Source organism: Lepisosteus oculatus, chromosome 1 (genome assembly GCF_040954835.1).
Source record: "Lepisosteus oculatus isolate fLepOcu1 chromosome 1, fLepOcu1.hap2, whole genome shotgun sequence".
Taxonomy (NCBI): Eukaryota; Metazoa; Chordata; class Actinopteri; order Semionotiformes; family Lepisosteidae; genus Lepisosteus; species Lepisosteus oculatus.
The window spans coordinates 19059083-19081134 of record NC_090696.1 but is presented as its reverse complement, the minus strand read 5'-3'; the positions used below and the strand labels follow the sequence as shown (position 1 = coordinate 19081134).

At 50.7% G+C, this 22052-nt stretch overlaps 1 protein-coding gene across 3 annotated transcripts; it reads left to right on the top strand.

Moving 5' to 3' along the window:
- Positions 1–1686: 1686 nt before the first annotated feature.
- Positions 1687–21030, top strand: calcoco1a (calcium binding and coiled-coil domain 1a). Of its 3 annotated transcripts, none has more exons than XM_069186838.1 (15): positions 1687–1792; positions 3862–4034; positions 4648–4750; positions 5333–5541; positions 5678–5848; positions 5938–6086; positions 6173–6263; positions 6671–6826; positions 7024–7278; positions 8204–8296; positions 8759–8890; positions 9607–9694; positions 10014–10246; positions 10342–10439; positions 19093–21030. In XM_069186838.1, exons 2-15 carry the CDS (start codon positions 3891–3893, stop codon positions 19121–19123), a joined length of 1953 nt encoding a protein of 650 aa, XP_069042939.1. In that variant the 5' UTR covers positions 1687–1792; positions 3862–3890; the 3' UTR covers positions 19124–21030. The 3 variants fall into 3 exon arrangements, with proteins under 3 accessions (XP_069042939.1, XP_069042946.1, XP_069042932.1); XM_069186845.1 differs by having other exon boundaries at positions 8204–8329; positions 8759–8854; XM_069186831.1 differs by having other exon boundaries at positions 8204–8329.
- Positions 21031–22052: the final 1022 nt, after the last annotated feature.

The window sequence follows — 22052 nt, the reverse complement described above, 5'->3', positions numbered from 1 at the left end:
CTTTTCAGAGCTCATTCAAACATACCTGAGGCAAAAATATAAGAAAAATGATTTATAGAATGTTTATCAAACTTTCTGCTCAGCCTTATTGATCTCACCCCCTTGTCATTGAGTGCATTTGGTTTTTATTAATTTCATATTTTTTTCTACAATTACTTTCTACAAAGGTTGCAGTGCAGTATCTTGTGAGTCATGATTTGCTATAATTTTGAAGTAACAGAGGTCCTTCTAGCATTATGTATTGTTATTAATGTTACTATTTATTACTCTCAATTGTAAAATACATTATGTCTGTTAAATGTGTGCTCCACGTTCTGGTTGATAATTTATGTATTATGTGTTCTTGAAAGCTGGTTAGTGAAAGTTTTCTAGTTCTATAATTCATGTATTGAATTGTTCTAAATAGTGAAATAAGGTTGTGTTGGGAGCTGTTACTAGCAGTGTCTGCACAAATCATGATCTGCAGGGGCTCCATTCCAAGATCTTACCCAGGGCCCCCAAAAGACTAGGGCCGTCCCTGTCTGCACAAGAGCCTGAAATCTATCAATCCCGAGAGTACAGAGAAACGAGAGAAAGAACCAGGATTTTCCTTCCCCGTCAAGGGTCTCAAACTACAGTCCTGAGATCTTCCCCATCGATCGTTAAATAGATTCATTTTAAATAATGTGTCTAATAATAATGTCCGCCTCAGTTTATGTCTCTTCCGGTATTAAGAAAAAACAGTGAACAGGGTGACAGCTTTGCTCAACCGCGCTGTTCATTAAAGTTTGCCGCCATCTGGTGTTCAGATGCGCATCGCGTTTGACAACAGCTGTCGCGGTTGTCCCGTCAGCGCGACACACGCGTGTCAGCTACCCCCAAACTTAATAATACACACCAGTGCAGGTTAACCGGCCCCTATTACAGACTACAGCTGCTGGTCAGGTGCCGAGTTCATTACTAGGGGTCAAATAACAGCGATTTTATTAGTCGTCTAAGCTCCAGAAAATAAACTGGCATTTCAGAATCCTGGAAGGCTCGATGAACCTTTATGAAACGACACCAGCGTCGTACAACGTTGAGCTTTAGTGATGTGTTTGATGTTGTCCACGTGTGTGATAAAGTACACTATCGCTCTGATCAAAACAGAAGGCGGGGAGCCAAGTCAAACCTTTCAGTTCAGTTTATGTCATATGCACAAGTGCAATGAAATGCGTATTTACACGTATCCTCCAATACAAAGACAATAAAGGCATCACCAAAAACATAAACACAGAACAGCAGCAGCAACAACAACAATTAAATAACATACAACTTTTAAAAAGTCAGATAAGCAGTATGAGAGAAAAACACATCAGTGTGAGCCGGCGGTAGGGGTAGAGTTCAGTAATCTGAATCTGGAATCTTTCCTGGCCTATAAATCTTCATCTTGTTCCTTCCATCGCAAAAGCTGCCGATTTATTTATTTTTTTCTGGAAACTGTAGCTTGTACAGGCGAGCCCTGAAGTTGGTTTAAGGTTTGCATGGACAGAAACCACATCCCCCATAATGCATCGCTGCTAACGGGCTGCAGCGCATGTTCGATTACTAGCGCGTCATTTCCGTGACAGGGGAGCTGCAGTCAAAGTGTCCAATAGCGTCGGTCCCCCAGACAGAAAAGAACTACATTTCCCAGGAAGCAGCGTGACGGCCCACGCGGTCAGGTCTCTGTTTTTGTTATTGTTATAGGTTAGTGGAACAGCTGACGCGGAGAGAGGTCGTTGAGAAAAGAGTTCTGTGCGTCTTCATTTGAACATCTTTTCAGAAAATACAGGTGACGTTTTATCTACTAGTTGAATGGAAAACAAGTTAAAGACAAAGCATATCTTGTGTTTACTTTAGTGTACTTGACTGTTCGTTTTGCGTTTTTATTATTTTCAGAGAGAGAGAAAAATGTAACTTAATTATATGTGTCTTGTGCGGTTTTAAATGTTTTCGTACGCAGTTCTTATGGGTTTCTTAAGGGGACAGCGATCCCAGATGGGAATCGATGCACATGGTTAAAAAAATGTATACTTAATTTCTGAAGGATGAGAGTAATTTTAAACTGGTTTGCTGCCAGCGAAGCCGAAAACAGCAATTTAGTACACCGTTACCGAATCATGCGTCCCGCTTTCCGGATGCCAAGAATGTTTCTGTTAGACGTGTTTTTAGAACTATTAATGAACCTCCATCAGCGCAGTCCTCATCAAGAGCTGTCTCACGGGTGTTACGCCGTGCACACACTTGAAATGTCTCCAAAACCGCGGCCTTCGACACACTGAAGGCCTGAGTGCTTGGGAACAATTACAGCGACCTAGAGCTGCGTGGACCACAGGCCTCCCGTCCTGAGCAAGACTGAGAACAGGCGGCGGCGGCGGGCGAGAGCGTGGGTTCTGCGTGACCCGTCTAGCGCCGTCGTGTCGCTGGCGCTACTGAAGCGCACGACTCGAGTTGCGGGCGCCTGCGATATTGCTGGAATTCATTTTATTCACGTCGGCAAAACTCAAGCGAGTACACGGACAAAGCGAGCTGCGTGACTCGATGACTAGCTCAGCTTCCGCAGAGATGGTTGCCTTCACCTAGCGTTTGAGAGGAACACGTGGACCGGGACTCTCGCAGGTGCGGGTCCACCCTGCGTGTCTGTGTCGTGCTCTGGCGGACGAAGTTGTTGTTTATTTCTGTGCCGATGATTATAAACCCCTCGACCCCTCCTCTCCTCCCCTCCCTTAGTCATGCTCCGTCAGCTGGACCCGCGGTGTCCCCTGAGTCCCCCTGCTCATGTTGCAGCGCCCCCCTCCCGCTCTGTCCCTTTCTGAGAAAAGTAGGACTTCGGTTTCCAGAAGAATTTGGACCCCCGGTTTCACAACACCTTGAGCCCTGAGCCCTGCCTCTCTCCGTGTCGCATGACTTTCGGCTCGCTGTTTCGGGTATTCAAAGGCATCTAATTTCGTGTTTGAAGAGGCGGTGTGCAGTTGTCCTCTTCGCGGCCTCAAGTTGTCGGGGGCCGGGGGAGGCGGGACGGGTCTGTTGCAGAGGCCGTCTTTGAGGATTGAAATTTGTGTCTGATCCCAGGGTGCTGGGCATTCCTGCACACAGTGCTGCAGGTACAGAGTGGTCTGTGCTGGACACGCCCAGCAGGAGGCTGTGTAGCGCACACAGCAGTTCCGGGATTGAGTGGTCCCTAGCTGCTGCCACCCGGAGTGAGTGACTGAGCCTGCTCGTGATCGGTGCGGAGGATGGAGAGTACAGCCAAGGCCCACTAGCAGGAGCACAATCCCTGTGGCACTCGCTGAGGACAGAGGTCCCTCCCCTGTCTGTGCCTGAAAGCACCTGCTGACAGGGGCTATTGTACCAGCAGCACAGACCTGCCGATTCACAAGGGCTGCTTTTATGGAGGGTGCCCGCTCTGCTGCGGTGTGCCCCGAGGCCCGTGTGCGAGGCAGAACGGGAGGAAGACAAAGGGAACGCGGACGAGCCTGGTGGAATTACCTGGCCCAGGTGTGCCAGAGGCAGTCAGGAGCAGTTCCCACGGCAAGGCTGCCAACACTGCTGGAGAGCGTCCAGGGAGAGGGATAAGGGGGTCTGGGAGAGGGGGGGGGGAGAGACAGTGGGTGCTGAGACAAGGCAAAACAGAAGGGCTGGGGAGATAAGGGAAAGGGGATAAAGAGGGAACTGGAAAGAAGCGAGAGAGGGAGGAGGGAAGTAGAGTACTTAAACTCTCTTCCTGCTCTGTGTAATGGTAATGTGGTACATAGATCTGCATCTCATGGGTATTCCATTGAGTTGGCATGATAACCCAGGTGCCCTGCTTTCCGCTCTCCGTCTTCCTGCATCGACCTCTGTTGCTCCCCTCACCCCCAGGTGGGTGTGTCCAGAGCCCTGCAGTCGCCATGGAGACGACAGCCCCGCCCCAGTGGAGGGTGGAGTTTCGGAATGTGGGGAGGAGCTACTTCCCCCAGAGCCGCGTGGAGTGCCACTACAGCATGAGCCCCCTTCACTGCTGGGCCAGCAGTGACTGGATAGGCCTCTTCAAGGTACCTTCCTCATCCTCTGTGTCATCTTCCCCCACCTCCTCAGCAGCCTCATCAGTGTTTTAACTAGGCTGGCTCCTTTTGGCCAATTATACATTTTGTTTGTGGAGCTTCAGCCAATCTGAACATTAACTTCCCTATTTTAACATGTTTGTCCAAAAGGCAAGAGCTTAGCGTTTTAAAATAGATCCTTCAGCCTTTACAATCCATTTCGTGTTTTCAGGAAACGTGGGAATTCCTTCACCTTTTTCTTTTCCCAAAGGCCCAAAAAGTGCATCTCTCCCACTGTGGAAAAAATTGTGATTTGAGGCAGTTTTGACTTCATGATTAATATAGAAAAACACAAACCGCCGATTGTCAGTTTCTCTGTGAATGGAGACTCTGTGCTGTCTCCCAGGCTTCAAGGAGAGATACCAATTGGCAGGTGTCAGTGTTGATTTAAATAAAGCCATTGGCTTTACAGGGTGAGCTTTTTACTGCACAGCAAAATCAAACACATCAGGCAGGAGGGAGCCTTGTTGTCAGCAGCACTGCTGTCGTTACCGTCGCTGCTGGTTTCACAGCTATTGTCCTGGAATCTGATCTCGTCTCTGTGCCTCCCCCTCTCCCGGCGCAGGTGGGTTGGTCTTCTACACGGGATTATCACACCTTTGTCTGGGCTCTGTCTCCAGAGGGCTACTCCGAGGGCACCTCTGCCAACGGCTGTGTGCATTTCCAAGGTACGAACTCCGAGCAGGTCTGGGCACCGTCTGCAGGGCATTTAATGATGAGAGAGATGAGAAAGGCAGATAAGTATTGGGGCGATGATTAGTTAAAATACCTGGCACAGGGAAAAAAAAACTTCAACCCACCTGCCTTTCTGCAAAATCAGAGTCCAGAGCCCCAGAACAAAGTGTTAAACATGAGTACAAAGTGTAGCACATAAGCACAACGTATCAAATTTAAGAACGGTTACAAACGTGTGGAGATTATGCTGGCTCTCTGGCTTATCTGGACTCTCCATTGGTAGTCAATAGTTAATTAAATTTTGCAAACTGATGCAAAAATAATTAGTTTTTCCTCTTCCTAATGAGCCCAAGTTGAATATAGTTGCAGTGGCTGTAATCCTCTCCCGCAGCTTTGCAAACAAGTAGCAACGGGATCCTTTCCATTTTAGCAGTGCATGGCGCAATTTTAATCCAAGAAAAGGATCTTAATGTTAATCTGAAAAAAGACTTCTCCGAGCTGCCAAGGGTTCTGAGAGCAGGGTGACCCTGGGTAGCTGTGAGCGAGACCGTCACCGTGTCCTCTGTCCCGCGCAGCCTGCTACCTCCCCAGGCCCGGCGAGGACTCGTACCAGTTCGTCTACGTGGACCAGCGCGGCGAGGTGTGCGCCCGCAGCGCCCCCTTCGCCTTCTGCGCCCCCAAGCCCCTAGACGAGCTGGTCACCCTGGAAGAGAGGAGAGAGGGAGAGGAGGAGGAAGAGGGGGAGGGGATGCTGCTGGTCATCCCGCGGGCTGAGCTGCTACAGGTCAGCGGAGGAGGAGGAGGAGGAGGGAGGCTCGGAAGAAGATGGTGAAAATGCCATCAAGGAGACACTTGACCTGGCCTCCTCATTGTGTGGATCGTTCCGTAAACTCCCTGTCCCTGCCTCCCCCGAACGCCAGGCCCGCCTGGAGGAGTGCCTCCGAGAGAGAGCCGAGCTGCTGCAGGCCCGGGAGGCGTCGCAGAGGGGCCGGGAGGAGGACAGGGAGGAGTGGGACAGGCAGAGGCGGGAGCTGAGCGAGCGACTGGGCCGCGCCAGGGAGGAGGCCTCGCGGCTGAGGGAGACGCGGCAGGTAAGCGCCGGGCGAGACGTCCGCCGGGGGCCGCGGCCTCCCCCCCCCCCCCCGTGTCGGCACTGCCTCCTTCCCGTCTCCCTCCCCAGGGCGCGGAGTCTGCGCGGGAGGCGGCGGCGGCCGAGAGGGACGCCCTGCTGGCCGAGGTGGCGGCGGGCCGGCGGCGCGCGGGCGAGCTGGAGGAGGCCGTCGGCGCCCTCGGAGACAGGGGGCGGGAGCGGGAGGCCGAGCTGGACAGGTGACTGCAGCCCGCCGGCCCCGGCAGGCCCGCGCCGCGCACGAGTCTGGCTCTCGGTCCTGACCGCCGGCTCGGTGTCCCTGCAGGCTGAAGGAGCGGCTGAGGAGGCTGACGCAGCAGCAGGAGCAGGCGGTGCGCCAGAAGGGGGAGGAGGAGGAGGAGAGGAAGGCCCTGCAGGTGCTCCAGGGCTGCTCGTGGCGTACAACCTGCTGCACCTAGTTTACACATGATGTGCACTCACCCCAGATACGTGCACGATCTGTTCCTCCACATAATACAGCCAGACTGCCCACCGTTTACACATTCACACACTCTACATGTATTCACACTCAACAGAGTTTGCACACAATATACTCACTTCTGCTTACTGCTGGCTCAGTGTGCACAATTCTCATGGGATGCAAGAACTTTGCACAGTAGTGAATGTGATGTATGTCGTTTTTAGTTCTGGCCTGATAGACACGCACTGGGCACCGGTTACATTGTACTGCATGCTGTTCACCCCTGCTGCACATACGCCGCGCACGCTCTTTTCAGACAGCACATGTACAGCCTGCCCCCCTCCCCGCTGTGTTGATCCTCAGGGTAAGCTGCTGTCCTCGGAGGAGGAGCTGCGCCGCATGTGCTCGGAGTTTCAGAGCCTGCGGGGGTCACTGGCCGAGAGGGAGACGCAGGCCCTGACACTGAGAGACACCATCAGCACCCTGACTCTCAGGCTGAACACCGCACAGCAGAGAGAGGTGAGAGGGAGGGCGAGACAGGCTGGGAGGCTGACGGGCACCGAGAGCAGCAGAGCGTCAGTGAGTGTTCGTCTCGGGCTCATGTTGCATCCTCTCCTCTGTCTCCCTTCCCCCCCCCACCTCCCTGCACATCTGCATCTCTTCAACCCTCTCTGGGACCCGCTCCTGGCCGCCTGCCACCCCCACCGCTGCCCCAGGTGGAAAACGAGTCCCTGCGCCAGGAGCTGTCCAGCCTGCGGGAGCGTCTGTGTGCCAGCGAGCGCCGTGTGGAAGGACTGGGCGCTGAGCTGGAGGTGGTGGGTGGGCAGAGGGACCGTGGGCAAACCGAGCTGCACCAGGCCCGGCTCGAGGCGGCACAGCTCACACTGCAGCTGGCCGAGACCCGCCTGGCCATGAGGGAGGGCCGGGCTCGTTGGCAGGGGGAGAGGGAGGCCCTGCAGCAAAGCGCTCAGGTACGAACTGACAGACTGACAGCTCACACACTGACACAGGCACACAGACTGACAGCTCACACACTGACACAGGCACACAGACTCACAGCTCACACACTGACACAGGCACACAGACTGACAGCTCACACACTGACACAGGCACACAGACTCACAGCTCACACACTGACACAGGCACACAGACTGACGGCTCACACACTGACACAGGCACACAGACTGACAGCTCACACACTGACACAGGCACACAGACTCACAGCTCACACACTGACACAGGCACACAGACTGACGGCTCACACACTGACACAGGCACACAGACAGCTCACACACTGACACAGGCACACAGACTGACAGCTCACACACTGACACAGACTCACAGCTCACACACTGACACAGGCACACAGACTGACAGCTCACACACTGACACAGGCACACAGACTCACAGCTCACACACTGACACAGGCACACAGACTGACAGCTCACACACTGACACAGGCACACAGACTGACGGCTCACACACTGACACAGGCACACAGACAGCTCACACACTGACACAGGCACACAGACTCACAGCTCACACACTGACACAGGCACACAGACTGACAGCTCACACACTGACACAGGCACACAGACTGACAGCTCACACACTGACACAGACACACAGACTGACAGCTCACACACTGACACAGGCACACAGACTGACGGCTCACACACTGACACAGGCACACAGACAGCTCACACACTGACACAGGCACACAGACTGACAGCTCACACACTGACACAGGCACACAAGCACACAGACTAATAGCTGCTCTGATTGAAGTCCTGACTCACTGTTGGAGAGACTGACACACTGAACCAAGGCAAAACTGAGACTCGGTCAAGCCTGACCCTGAAAACAATCTAAAGAGGGTGCCCTCTAACCTTTCAGATGGACAGAGAGAGGATTGCAGAGCTCAGCGAGGCGCTGCAGCAGGCAGAAGCGAGGCTGCAGGAGGAGAAGATGGAGAGGGAGAAGGCAGAGGTGGAGCTGGCAAGAGACAGGGACTGTAACCGGGTACATGTAGTCACCCCCTGGTCACAAGCCAGAACACAGCACCCACTCACACCTTCACAGCCTTCTGTGAGAATGTGAATTTCAGTTCAATAAATACAATAAATGTACAGATAATTCAGAGAAACGTACCTTTAAGTGAAAGATACTGACAGTTGGGGTATATGCACTTAACATTCTTGTGACTAGGCCCACCATCTGGGCAGATAAGCACACTGTATAGTGAAATAAACCCACCACCTGGGCAAACTATTAACATGATAATTACTCTTAACCGTTAATGTCCAGTATATGCAGCCCCTGTACATTGGTAAATACACACACTGTTTACTGAAACAGCACAAAGGTGCACCTCTGTGCACACTGACGTGTGGAAGAATACACCATCCCTGTGTGCATTCAGTGTGAGCCTGTTTGTGGCGCCCCCCTCAGGTGCAGCGGGGAGAGGCAAGCCGGGAGCTGCAGGAGCTGAAATCCAGCCTGAGACTGGGCCAGAGGGAGAAAGAGCATCTGCTGCACCAGCAACAGGCCAGTGCACAGCCTCTGCACACCCATTCAGGAGATGTACACTACCTTTATGCACAAGCAGCAGATATGTAGTATATATGCAGTGTGTATGTATAGTGTTGGGACTTGGTCTTAATATGCTGTTGATACGCAGTTTTCTTTAACTGTATAGGCAGCTGATGTAACTGGGTCCCTATATAGTTGCAGTACAGCTCAGAATCCCCATATTGTCTGCATGCTAAAGTATAAGTTTCTGTGTTACAGCTATACTTTGACCTCATATATACATTATACATAACTTATACAACATAGATCTTGTTGATTGAGTGCACACAGTGAGGTACTGACACAATGACCATATTCGAAAATATTCAGTTACATTAAACATTGAGATTTGTGCAGATTTTTAGTGTACAGTATTTCAACAAATTTGTGCAGTATTTTCTTTTATGCAAAAATTAGCACAGTGTGTGTTACACTGTGAGATATTGATATTTCTGTGTGCGCATGCTACAGGGAGATATTGATATAGTATGTGTGCACACTAAACTGATATTCTGACACACTGACTGTGTGCTGCACTGTGAGATACCGACACACTGTGTGCTGTGCTGTGAGATGCTGACACTGTGTAGGTGCTGTGTTGTGATACTGACACACTTTGTGCTGTGCTCTGAGATACTGACACGCTGTGTGTGCCTGCTGTGCTGTGCTGTGAGATGCTGACACTGTGTAGGTGCAGTGTGAGGTACTGACACCCGGTATGTGTGCAGGAGCTGCTGCAGTATGTGCGCCAGCTGGAGCAGAGGCTGGAGGCTGTTGCCGATGCTAAGTGGAGGGATGCTGCCTCTGACTCCAACAGTAAGTGACATCATCCCTTCTGTGTGTGAGAGAATGGCATGACATCACCTGGTGATGCCATACATAGCTCAGAATGTCAACTGTGATGTTATATTATAATATTTACTTTAATTTAAGTGTGCCATGGTGAAACACTGTTCATTCCACTGTACCTTTTCAGATCATAGTACACTATGTTATGCTTAATTGTGGTGTACTATTCTCTACCGTATTGATTTGTATTTTCCCCTGCTTGCATTATGCTGTATAGTTTCATTCTGTGATGTAGTTTTTGGACCTTGCGACAGTCCACTGCACTACAGTGTCTGTGTGTGTGCAGGTCGTCCTGACAGCCCTGTATCGGAGTCAGAGGAGGACAGTCCTGAAGCCCTGCAGCCCCCTCATCCCCTGGGCGCCTACAGCCTCTGTGACCCCCCAACTTTCACAACAGAGGCCCTGCTCCTCGCTACCCCTCCCCCATCTCCACAGGGAGGCGTGGTCATCAGCCAGCCCGCCCCCCTGTCCTCTCCACGGCAACAAGACAGCGAGTCACTGGCCCACAGCTCGGAGTCGGTAAGACGCTGACACATCTCGCCTGCGCAGCGGGGCCGTTTGTGAGAGTCTGTCGGCCCGGTGGCCTGTCTTCCTCACTCTGTGTCCGTCTCCAGGAGCCAGAGGACGAGAAGGAGTCGGCGCTGTACGGAGCCCAGAGCTCGGGGGACGAGACTGCCCTGCTGCTGCCAGAGCACAGCTGCCCCGCTGAGGGGTAAATACACTACTCTGGCTGCTACACCAGAAGCCCCCCCACTGGGGTGTAGATAGACTATCCCACCCTGCACCTTGGGTTCATATTCTGCCCTGCCCCACTGAGGGGTAAATACCCTGTCCTGCCCCACTGAGGGGTAAAGGGGCTGCCTTGCCCACTGTTCACCTCCACAGAGCAGGCTGAATAAAACAGATGAAATGTACCAGAATTGTCAATACTCTGATATTGCAGATATAATAATTATTCCAGGTGACAGGGAAAAGAGTTGTTGGTGGAAAAGCCATGTCTTCTGTGGGCAAACAGGGAATAGAGGTGTCTCTGGGGAACTGTACAGACAGGGAATAGAGGTGTCTCCGGGGAACAGTGCACAGACAGGGAATAGAGGTGTGTGTGTGGGAACAGTGCACAGACAGGGAATAGAGGTGTGTGTGTGTGTGTGGGAACAGTGCACAGACAGGGAATAGAGGTGTGTGTGTGTGTGGGAACAGTGCACAGACAGGGAATAGAGGTGTGTGTGTGTGTGTGGGAACAGTGCACAGACAGGGAATAGAGGTGTGTGTGTGTGTGTGGGAACAGTGCACAGACAGGGAATAGAGGTGTGTGTGTGGGAACAGTGTACAGACAGGGAATAGAGGTGTGTGTGTGTGGGAACAGTGCACAGACAGGGAATAGAGGTGTGTGTGTGGGAACAGTGTACAGACAGGGAATAGAGCTGTGTGTGTGGGAACAGTGTACAGACAGGGAATAGAGGTGTGTGTGTGTGGGAACAGTGTACAGACAGGGAATAGAGCTGTGTGTGTGTGTGGGAACAGTGTACAGACAGGGAATAGAGCTGTGTGTGTGGGAACAGTGTACAGACAGGGAATAGAGGTGTGTGTGTGGGAACAGTGTACAGACAGGGAATAGAGCTGTGTGTGTGGGAACAGTGTACAGACAGGGAATAGAGCTGTGTGTGTGGGAACAGTGTACAGACAGGGAATAGAGGTGTGTGTGTGTGTGTGGGAACAGTGTACAGACAGGGAATAGAGGTGTGTGTGTGTGGGAACAGTGTACAGACAGGGAATAGAGCTGTGTGTGTGGGAACAGTGTACAGACAGGGAATAGAGGTGTGTGTGTGGGAACAGTGTACAGACAGGGAATAGAGGTGTGTGTGTGGGAACAGTGTACAGACAGGGAATAGAGGTGTGTGTGTGGGAACAGTGTACAGACAGGGAATAGAGCTGTGTGTGTGGGAACAGTGTACAGACAGGGAATAGAGCTGTGTGTGTGGGAACAGTGTACAGACAGGGAATAGAGCTGTGTGTGTGGGAACAGTGTACAGACAGGGAATAGAGCTGTGTGTGTGGGAACAGTGTACAGACGGAATAGAGGTGTGTGTGTGGGAACAGTGTACAGACAGGGAATAGAGGTGTGTGTGTGTGGGAACAGTGTACAGACAGGGAATAGAGGTGTGTGTGTGGGAACAGTGTACAGACAGGGAATAGAGCTGTGTGTGTGTGTGGGAACAGTGTACAGACAGGGAATAGAGCTGTGTGTGTGTGTGGGAACAGTGTACAGACAGGGAATAGAGGTGTGTGTGTGGGAACAGTGTACAGACAGGGAATAGAGCTGTGTGTGTGGGAACAGTGTACAGACAGGGAATAGAGCTGTGTGTGTGGGAACAGTGTACAGACAGGGAATAGAGCTGTGTGTGTGGGAACAGTGTACAGACAGGGAATAGAGCTGTGTGTGTGGGAACAGTGTACAGACGGAATAGAGGTGTGTGTGTGGGAACAGTGTACAGACAGGGAATAGAGGTGTGTGTGTGGGAACAGTGTACAGACAGGGAATAGAGCTGTGTGTGTGGGAACAGTGTACAGACAGGGAATAGAGGTGTGTGTGTGTGTGGGAACAGTGTACAGACAGGGAATAGAGGTGTGTGTGTGTGTGGGAACAGTGCACAGACAGGGAATAGAGCTGTGTGTGTGGGAACAGTGTACAGACAGGGAATAGAGGTGTGTGTGTGTGGGAACAGTGTACAGACAGGGAATAGAGCTGTGTGTGTGGGAACAGTGCACAGACAGGGAATAGAGCTGTGTGTGTGGGAACAGTGTACAGACAGGGAATAGAGGTGTGTGTGTGTGTGGGAACAGTGTACAGACAGGGAATAGAGGTGTGTGTGTGTGTGGGAACAGTGTACAGACAGGGAATAGAGCTGTGTGTGTGGGAACAGTGCACAGACAGGGAATAGAGGTGTGTGTGTGTGGGAACAGTGCACAGACAGGGAATAGAGGTGTGTGTGTGTGGGAACAGTGTACAGACAGGGAATAGAGGTGTGTGTGTGGGAACAGTGTACAGACAGGGAATAGAGCTGTGTGTGTGGGAACAGTGTACAGACAGGGAATAGAGCTGTGTGTGTGGGAACAGTGCACAGACAGGGAATAGAGGTGTGTGTGTGTGTGGGAACAGTGCACAGACAGGGAATAGAGGTGTGTGTGTGTGTGGGAACAGTGCACAGACAGGGAATAGAGGTGTGTGTGTGGGAACAGTGCACAGACAGGGAATAGAGGTGTGTGTGTGGGAACAGTGTACAGACAGGGAATAGAGGTGTGTGTGTGGGAACAGTGTACAGACAGGGAATAGAGGTGTGTGTGTGGGAACAGTGTACAGACAGGGAATAGAGGTGTGTGTGTGGGAACAGTGTACAGACAGGGAATAGAGCTGTGTGTGTGGGAACAGTGTACAGACAGGGAATAGAGGTGTGTGTGTGGGAACTGTGTACAGACAGGGAATAGAGCTGTGTGTGTGGGAACAGTGTACAGACAGGGAATAGAGCTGTGTATGTGGGAACAGTGCACAGACAGGGAATAGAGCTGTGTGTGTGTGTGGGAACAGTGCACAGACAGGGAATAGAGGTGTGTGTGTGTGTGGGAACAGTGCACAGACAGGGAATAGAGGTGTGTGTGTGGGAACAGTGCACAGACAGGGAATAGAGGTGTGTGTGTGGGAACAGTGTACAGACAGGGAATAGAGGTGTGTGTGTGGGAACAGTGTACAGACAGGGAATAGAGGTGTGTGTGTGGGAACAGTGTACAGACAGGGAATAGAGCTGTGTGTGTGGGAACAGTGTACAGACAGGGAATAGAGCTGTGTGTGTGGGAACTGTGTACAGACAGGGAATAGAGCTGTGTGTGTGGGAACAGTGTACAGACGGAATAGAGGTGTGTGTGTGGGAACAGTGTACAGACAGGGAATAGAGGTGTGTGTGTGTGTGGGAACAGTGTACAGACAGGGAATAGAGGTGTGTGTGTGGGAACAGTGTACAGACAGGGAATAGAGCTGTGTGTGTGTGTGGGAACAGTGCACAGACAGGGAATAGAGGTGTGTGTGTGGGAACAGTGCACAGACAGGGAATAGAGCTGTGTGTGTGGGAACAGTGTACAGACAGGGAATAGAGGTGTGTGTGTGTGTGGGAACAGTGTACAGACAGGGAATAGAGGTGTGTGTGTGTGTGGGAACAGTGTACAGACAGGGAATAGAGCTGTGTGTGTGGGAACAGTGCACAGACAGGGAATAGAGGTGTGTGTGTGTGGGAACAGTGCACAGACAGGGAATAGAGGTGTGTGTGTGTGGGAACAGTGTACAGACAGGGAATAGAGGTGTGTGTGTGGGAACAGTGTACAGACAGGGAATAGAGCTGTGTGTGTGGGAACAGTGTACAGACAGGGAATAGAGCTGTGTGTGTGTGTGGGAACAGTGTACAGACAGGGAATAGAGGTGTGTGTGTGTGGGAACAGTGCACAGACAGGGAATAGAGGTGTGTGTGTGTGGGAACAGTGTACAGACAGGGAATAGAGGTGTGTGTGTGGGAACAGTGTACAGACAGGGAATAGAGCTGTGTGTGTGGGAACAGTGTACAGACAGGGAATAGAGCTGTGTGTGTGGGAACAGTGTACAGACAGGGAATAGAGGTGTGTGTGTGTGTGGGAACAGTGCACAGACAGGGAATAGAGGTGTGTGTGTGTGTGGGAACAGTGCACAGACAGGGAATAGAGCTGTGTGTGTGGGAACAGTGTACAGACAGGGAATAGAGCTGTGTGTGTGGGAACAGTGCACAGACATGGAATAGAGGTGTGTGTGTGTGGGAACAGTGCACAGACAGGGAATAGAGGTGTGTGTGTGTGTGGGAACAGTGCACAGACAGGGAATAGAGGTGTGTGTGTGTGTGGGAACAGTGCACAGACAGGGAATAGAGGTGTGTGTGTGTGGGAACAGTGCACAGACAGGGAATAGAGGTGTGTGTGTGGGAACAGTGTACAGACAGGGAATAGAGGTGTGTGTGTGGGAACAGTGTACAGACAGGGAATAGAGCTGTGTGTGTGGGAACAGTGTACAGACAGGGAATAGAGCTGTGTGTGTGGGAACAGTGTACAGACAGGGAATAGAGCTGTGTGTGTGGGAACAGTGTACAGACGGAATAGAGGTGTGTGTGTGGGAACAGTGTACAGACAGGGAATAGAGGTGTGTGTGTGTGGGAACAGTGTACAGACAGGGAATAGAGGTGTGTGTGTGGGAACAGTGTACAGACAGGGAATAGAGGTGTGTGTGTGTGTGGGAACAGTGTACAGACAGGGAATAGAGCTGTGTGTGTGTGTGGGAACAGTGTACAGACAGGGAATAGAGGTGTGTGTGTGGGAACAGTGTACAGACAGGGAATAGAGCTGTGTGTGTGGGAACAGTGTACAGACAGGGAATAGAGCTGTGTGTGTGGGAACAGTGTACAGACAGGGAATAGAGCTGTGTGTGTGGGAACAGTGTACAGACAGGGAATAGAGCTGTGTGTGTGGGAACAGTGTACAGACGGAATAGAGGTGTGTGTGTGGGAACAGTGTACAGACAGGGAATAGAGGTGTGTGTGTGGGAACAGTGTACAGACAGGGAATAGAGCTGTGTGTGTGGGAACAGTGTACAGACAGGGAATAGAGGTGTGTGTGTGTGTGGGAACAGTGTACAGACAGGGAATAGAGGTGTGTGTGTGTGTGGGAACAGTGCACAGACAGGGAATAGAGCTGTGTGTGTGGGAACAGTGTACAGACAGGGAATAGAGGTGTGTGTGTGTGGGAACAGTGTACAGACAGGGAATAGAGCTGTGTGTGTGGGAACAGTGCACAGACAGGGAATAGAGCTGTGTGTGTGGGAACAGTGTACAGACAGGGAATAGAGGTGTGTGTGTGTGTGGGAACAGTGTACAGACAGGGAATAGAGGTGTGTGTGTGTGTGGGAACAGTGTACAGACAGGGAATAGAGCTGTGTGTGTGGGAACAGTGCACAGACAGGGAATAGAGGTGTGTGTGTGTGGGAACAGTGCACAGACAGGGAATAGAGGTGTGTGTGTGTGGGAACAGTGTACAGACAGGGAATAGAGGTGTGTGTGTGGGAACAGTGTACAGACAGGGAATAGAGCTGTGTGTGTGGGAACAGTGTACAGACAGGGAATAGAGGTGTGTGTGTGGGAACAGTGCACAGACAGGGAATAGAGGTGTGTGTGTGTGTGGGAACAGTGCACAGACAGGGAATAGAGGTGTGTGTGTGTGTGGGAACAGTGCACAGACAGGGAATAGAGGTGTGTGTGTGGGAACAGTGCACAGACAGGGAATAGAGGTGTGTGTGTGGGAACAGTGTACAGACAGGGAATAGAGGTGTGTGTGTGGGAACAGTGTACAGACAGGGAATAGAGGTGTGTGTGTGGGAACAGTGTACAGACAGGGAATAGAGCTGTGTGTGTGGGAACAGTGTACAGACAGGGAATAGAGCTGTGTGTGTGGGAACAGTGTACAGACAGGGAATAGAGGTGTGTGTGTGGGAACTGTGTACAGACAGGGAATAGAGCTGTGTGTGTGGGAACAGTGTACAGACAGGGAATAGAGCTGTGTATGTGGGAACAGTGCACAGACAGGGAATAGAGGTGTGTGTGTGTGTGGGAACAGTGCACAGACAGGGAATAGAGGTGTGTGTGTGTGTGGGAACAGTGCACAGACAGGGAATAGAGGTGTGTGTGTGGGAACAGTGCACAGACAGGGAATAGAGGTGTGTGTGTGGGAACAGTGCACAGACAGGGAATAGAGGTGTGTGTGTGGGAACAGTGTACAGACAGGGAATAGAGGTGTGTGTGTGGGAACAGTGTACAGACAGGGAATAGAGCTGTGTGTGTGGGAACAGTGTACAGACAGGGAATAGAGCTGTGTGTGTGGGAACAGTGTACAGACAGGGAATAGAGCTGTGTGTGTGGGAACTGTGTACAGACAGGGAATAGAGCTGTGTGTGTGGGAACAGTGTACAGACAGGGAATAGAGGTGTGTGTGTGTGTGGGAACAGTGTACAGACAGGGAATAGAGGTGTGTGTGTGGGAACAGTGTACAGACAGGGAATAGAGCTGTGTGTGTGTGTGGGAACAGTGCACAGACAGGGAATAGAGGTGTGTGTGTGGGAACAGTGCACAGACAGGGAATAGAGCTGTGTGTGTGGGAACAGTGTACAGACAGGGAATAGAGGTGTGTGTGTGTGTGGGAACAGTGTACAGACAGGGAATAGAGGTGTGTGTGTGTGTGGGAACAGTGTACAGACAGGGAATAGAGCTGTGTGTGTGGGAACAGTGCACAGACAGGGAATAGAGGTGTGTGTGTGTGGGAACAGTGCACAGACAGGGAATAGAGGTGTGTGTGTGTGGGAACAGTGTACAGACAGGGAATAGAGGTGTGTGTGTGGGAACAGTGTACAGACAGGGAATAGAGCTGTGTGTGTGGGAACAGTGTACAGACAGGGAATAGAGCTGTGTGTGTGTGTGGGAACAGTGTACAGACAGGGAATAGAGGTGTGTGTGTGTGGGAACAGTGCACAGACAGGGAATAGAGGTGTGTGTGTGTGGGAACAGTGTACAGACAGGGAATAGAGGTGTGTGTGTGGGAACAGTGTACAGACAGGGAATAGAGCTGTGTGTGTGGGAACAGTGTACAGACAGGGAATAGAGCTGTGTGTGTGGGAACAGTGTACAGACAGGGAATAGAGGTGTGTGTGTGTGGGAACAGTGCACAGACAGGGAATAGAGGTGTGTGTGTGTGTGGGAACAGTGCACAGACAGGGAATAGAGCTGTGTGTGTGGGAACAGTGTACAGACAGGGAATAGAGCTGTGTGTGTGGGAACAGTGCACAGACAGGGAATAGAGGTGTGTGTGTGTGGGAACAGTGCACAGACAGGGAATAGAGGTGTGTGTGTGTGTGGGAACAGTGCACAGACAGGGAATAGAGGTGTGTGTGTGTGTGGGAACAGTGCACAGACAGGGAATAGAGGTGTGTGTGTGGGAACAGTGCACAGACAGGGAATAGAGGTGTGTGTGTGGGAACAGTGCACAGACAGGGAATAGAGGTGTGTGTGTGGGAACAGTGTACAGACAGGGAATAGAGGTGTGTGTGTGGGAACAGTGCACAGACAGGGAATAGAGGTGTGTGTGTGGGAACAGTGCACAGACAGGGAATAGAGGTGTGTGTGTGGGAACAGTGCACAGACAGGGAATAGAGGTGTGTGTGTGGGAACAGTGCACAGACAGGGAATAGAGGTGTGTGTGGATCCATGGGATGGGGGTGAGGGAGGGAATAAAGTGGCACAGAGGTCCAGAATGGGGAGCAGCCAGGTCACACAGCAGTGAAACCATCAGTGAGTCTGTGTGTTTGGCTCCCTGGCTCTCCTGCTACTCCCCACGTCTCCGTTGTGCCAGGTATTAACATCCCCCCTCCCTCTGTGGCCCCTCTGCCTGCCCTGACGGAGGGTCTGTGGCCGTGATGGTCAGCTGAGCTTTAATATTTCATGGAAGGGTTTGTCCCTGTCAGCATGGTGCGTTCTGGGATCCAGAGTGTCCAAGCTCAGAGTTTCTGTGTTGTGCAAATGTGAGATTTGTCGTCTCATTTTAAACAATTCAAAATTTACTCTTGATTAATTATTTATTATTTTTCTTTGCACGTACAGTACAAGTTACAGTGTCTACTACTGATGTTTCCACCTGGTCAGTATCAGTATTGTTATATGTATGTAGAAAGCTGGAGTACCTCCTCAATGAATCATCTGTCCGTCCATTTTCTAACCGCTTTCTCCAGCTCTGGGTTGGGGAGGATCCGGTACCTATCCTGGCAAGCAGCAGGCGCAGGGCAGGACACAACCTGGACAGGACAGCAGTCCATCGCAGGGCACACACACAGTTACAGACACACACCAGGTCCAGTTTTCCTAGATTTCAGTTAACCTGCCAGTCTTTGGTCTGTGGCAGGAAAAGAGGAGCATGTGGCGGAAACCCACACAGGCATGAGGGGAACGTGCAGACACCACCCAGACAGCACCCCCGGTCCAGAATTGAGCAAAGGGTCCCTAGTGCTGCGAGGCAGCAATGCTAACCAGTGCGCCACTGCGCTGCCCTCTCCGTTCAATTGGTTAATTCTAAATGAGGAGGCTTAGGCTAGCAGCAAATACTCTGAAATAGAGACGGAGAAATTCTTTGGATCCCATGATGGACCATGTTGGCAGAAGCAGAAGAAAAGGCTGAGTGGGACTTATGGAATTCCTTATAGAGAATCTCTGCCCCCCTACACCAGGAACTGGATTAACGTTTCTCTCTCTCTCTTTCAGTCAGCGCTCTGGCTCCCCCTTGTGGAACTGAGTGCAGAGACTGCCATCCCCGAGATGACCACAAGATGGCGGTAGAGAAGCAAGGGAATTTTTTACAGCAAATAATACAATATTATATACACTTTCAGTTACTACACACAATGACTACACAAATTGCTACACCTCTGCGCAAAGTAAAGCTATTACACTAGAAACAGTGCACTCTATGTAACTGATGCACACAGTCGATACTCGGTTAATATACACACAGATGTAACTGGTATACACACCCATGCCATGCGCTGATCGATCAGTGATGTGGCACAGACAGACTGCAGTTAAATAATGTAACGTAGCTCCAGCAAGCTGCAGGAGTCTTATTTTTTGTAATTGTATGAGTGCGTGTTTGTGTTTACGGACTGAGGGTTTCTTTTAAACAAAAAGGTTCAACTTTTAAATTTTGTGTGTAAATACTCAACTTCCTGGGCTGACTTTCAGGCAAGCAGCCTCGTTGGCTTACATTTCACAGTTATCAATTTCTGCTTTATTTTAGATGTGTATCTGCACCATCAAACCCGTAAAGGGCTGCACTGAAATATGTTTTCAGATATGACTAGCATGACCCTATAATTGTCCTGGCCAAATCTCCCATTGGCCCTTACCAATCATGGCCTCCTAATAATCCCCCTCTATGAATTGGCTTCATTACTCTGCTCTCCTCCCCACTGAGAGCTGGAGTGTGGTGAGTGTTCTGGAGCACTATGGCTGCTGTCGCATCATCCTGGTGGGGCTGCACACTGGGGGTGGTGGAGGGGATCCCCGTTACTTGTACAGCGCTTTGAGTGGAGTGTCCAGAAAAGCGCCATATAAGTGTAAGCAATTATAATTATAATTATTAGTATTATTATATTGACAGAATTCAATTTCAGCATCAGTTTAGCAGCTGAAAAGGTCAGATGTTCTAAGTAAGCTCAGGAATACCTGACAGGTGGGTTGTGGGTGGGACTGGGTCACATGTCACTTCATTTGTATTTTTCTAAGGTTAAATTTAAACTGCTTAGCAAAAAGAGAGCGGCTGTGCAGAGATTTTATAGCTTTGAGATACCAAAAATAAGACTTTTGATTTTCTAAAGTGCATATATTTTGTATGACCTATTCCAGTCGCTTATACAGCTGTTATTCGATTTTTTATCTGTCGGCTCTGGTTCTTATAAGCAATAGCTACAGGTGCTACCAGGGACCAGAGCTCGGGAGGCGGGGGCGGGAGCTGTATTTTCAGGAATGTCCTGAAGAAAGATGGGAGAAAGAGGCAGAGGGTGGGAGTTGGAGTGACGGAGAGACAGGGAGGGAAGCTTTTTGGTTTGAATGTTTTATTCTTCAAAAGTTTAAATTTTAATTTTTAAAACTTAAGATGCTTACTTCATACTGCCTGATATATTTACTGTTACCTTGCACAGATTTCTTGTACCAGATATTTACTGTACTAGTTGATTTTAGGTGGAATATCACATTTAAGAAACTGACTGTAATCAGAACAGCTTTTATTATTACTGTAATACTTATTATTGTATTATTGCTGTTGTTTTTGTCCCGTTTTACTTCTTATATTTTAGTTCTCTGGTGGGTTGTGGTGGTTATCAGAAGGATTCCTTAGAATAATTACCTACTGTCTCTCTAGAACAATGGTTTGTTGAGTTTAAGTGGGTAAGGAGTTTGAATAACTATTTAAAGGGCAGAATGCAAGCTAGCAAACACCGTGATCCTCAAAGAGCAGGTCCCGAGAGCTTGTTGTAAGATCCACAGGCATCTATCGGTGGCGTGCTTTGTTCTTACTTAGAGAATTTGTTCGTGTCTGGTTGATTAAGGATTAACTCCTCCTCAGTGTCGCAGACTGTCCTGCTCTGCTATGCTGTGTGATTGTGCCGAGTTGCTGCAATAAAGACCAGACTGTACACCGTGGGCTCCGTGTCTGCTGTCTCTTTTTCCCCAAGTGTGCGTGCAGTGATCTGAGAATAGAGAGGACTGCATTGAAGTTGGTTCAGCTGGCCTGGACTGGCTTGGACTGGACTGGAATGGACTGGACAGGGACTGGGCTTGTCTGGGCTGGGACTGAGACTGTACCTGACTGGAGTGCACTGTCGCTCTCCCACCTCTTTATCTGTCTCTCTGTCACCTGTCCCCCTCCAGCAGCCCTCTCTCCCTTCCTCTCAGTGTATCGCTCCACGAGCTGGAAAGCTGCAGTGACGAGAGCTAATTACAAAATCAATCGCGCTGCCCTGCCTGTTTTATGGACCCCTCTAAAACCTGAACAGAGAAATCGCTGAGGGATTGACGACCCTCTCTCCTTCTTTATCTGTTTTAATTAGAAATGTAAAAGATAAGAAGACCTGAGGGCACACCACACTCTCTCTCTCTTTCCTCGCCCACTCTGCGTCTCTCTCACTTTATCTCTCTGTTTAATATTTCACGCAGGTATAAAATTTACTGCCTCCCTCCTTCTGAAACGTTCCTCACCTTCTCCTGACCTTCACTCTGATATCTCGGAGGAGCACCCGAGTGCAAAACTCAATCTGCTCTCATCTCCTCAGCCCTCCTCTGTGCCCTCTCCTCTTCTCGTTTCTTCTTCTGTCTACTCTTCCCCTCTGCTTTCTGCTCTCCGCTCTCACCTCCTCCTCCCCTCTCTCCTCATGTTCTCCTCTCTCCTGTCCTCCTCTCTCTGTCCCTGCTGGAGTTCTGTCACCCCAGCAGTGCTGCACTGTGAGTCTGTGAGGTGCCACCTGGGCGTCTGTGGTTCTGTTTGCCAAGAGAGTTGCGGTGATCTCCTCTCGCATGCCGGCCTCCGTCACCACTAATTCCCTCCGGCGCTCCTGCCCCTCTGTGACACTGGGCACCTTGTTAGTGTGGAATGAACAGGAGCAGGGGGCAGTTAGTGGCGTCATGTGGAAAGCGGCACACGCGTGCTCGAGGCAGACGAGCGCTCG

Coding starts and splice junctions, on each gene's coding strand:
- calcoco1a (XM_069186831.1), top strand. CDS start 3,891: ATGGAGACGACAGCCCCGCCCCAGTGGAGGGTGGAGTTTCGGAATGTG. Junction 7,279..8,203: donor CCCTGCAGCAAAGCGCTCAG/GTACGAACTGAC, acceptor CTAACCTTTCAG/ATGGACAGAGAGAGGATTGC. Junction 8,891..9,606: donor TGCACACCCATTCAGGAGAT/GTACACTACCTT, acceptor GTATGTGTGCAG/GAGCTGCTGCAGTATGTGCG.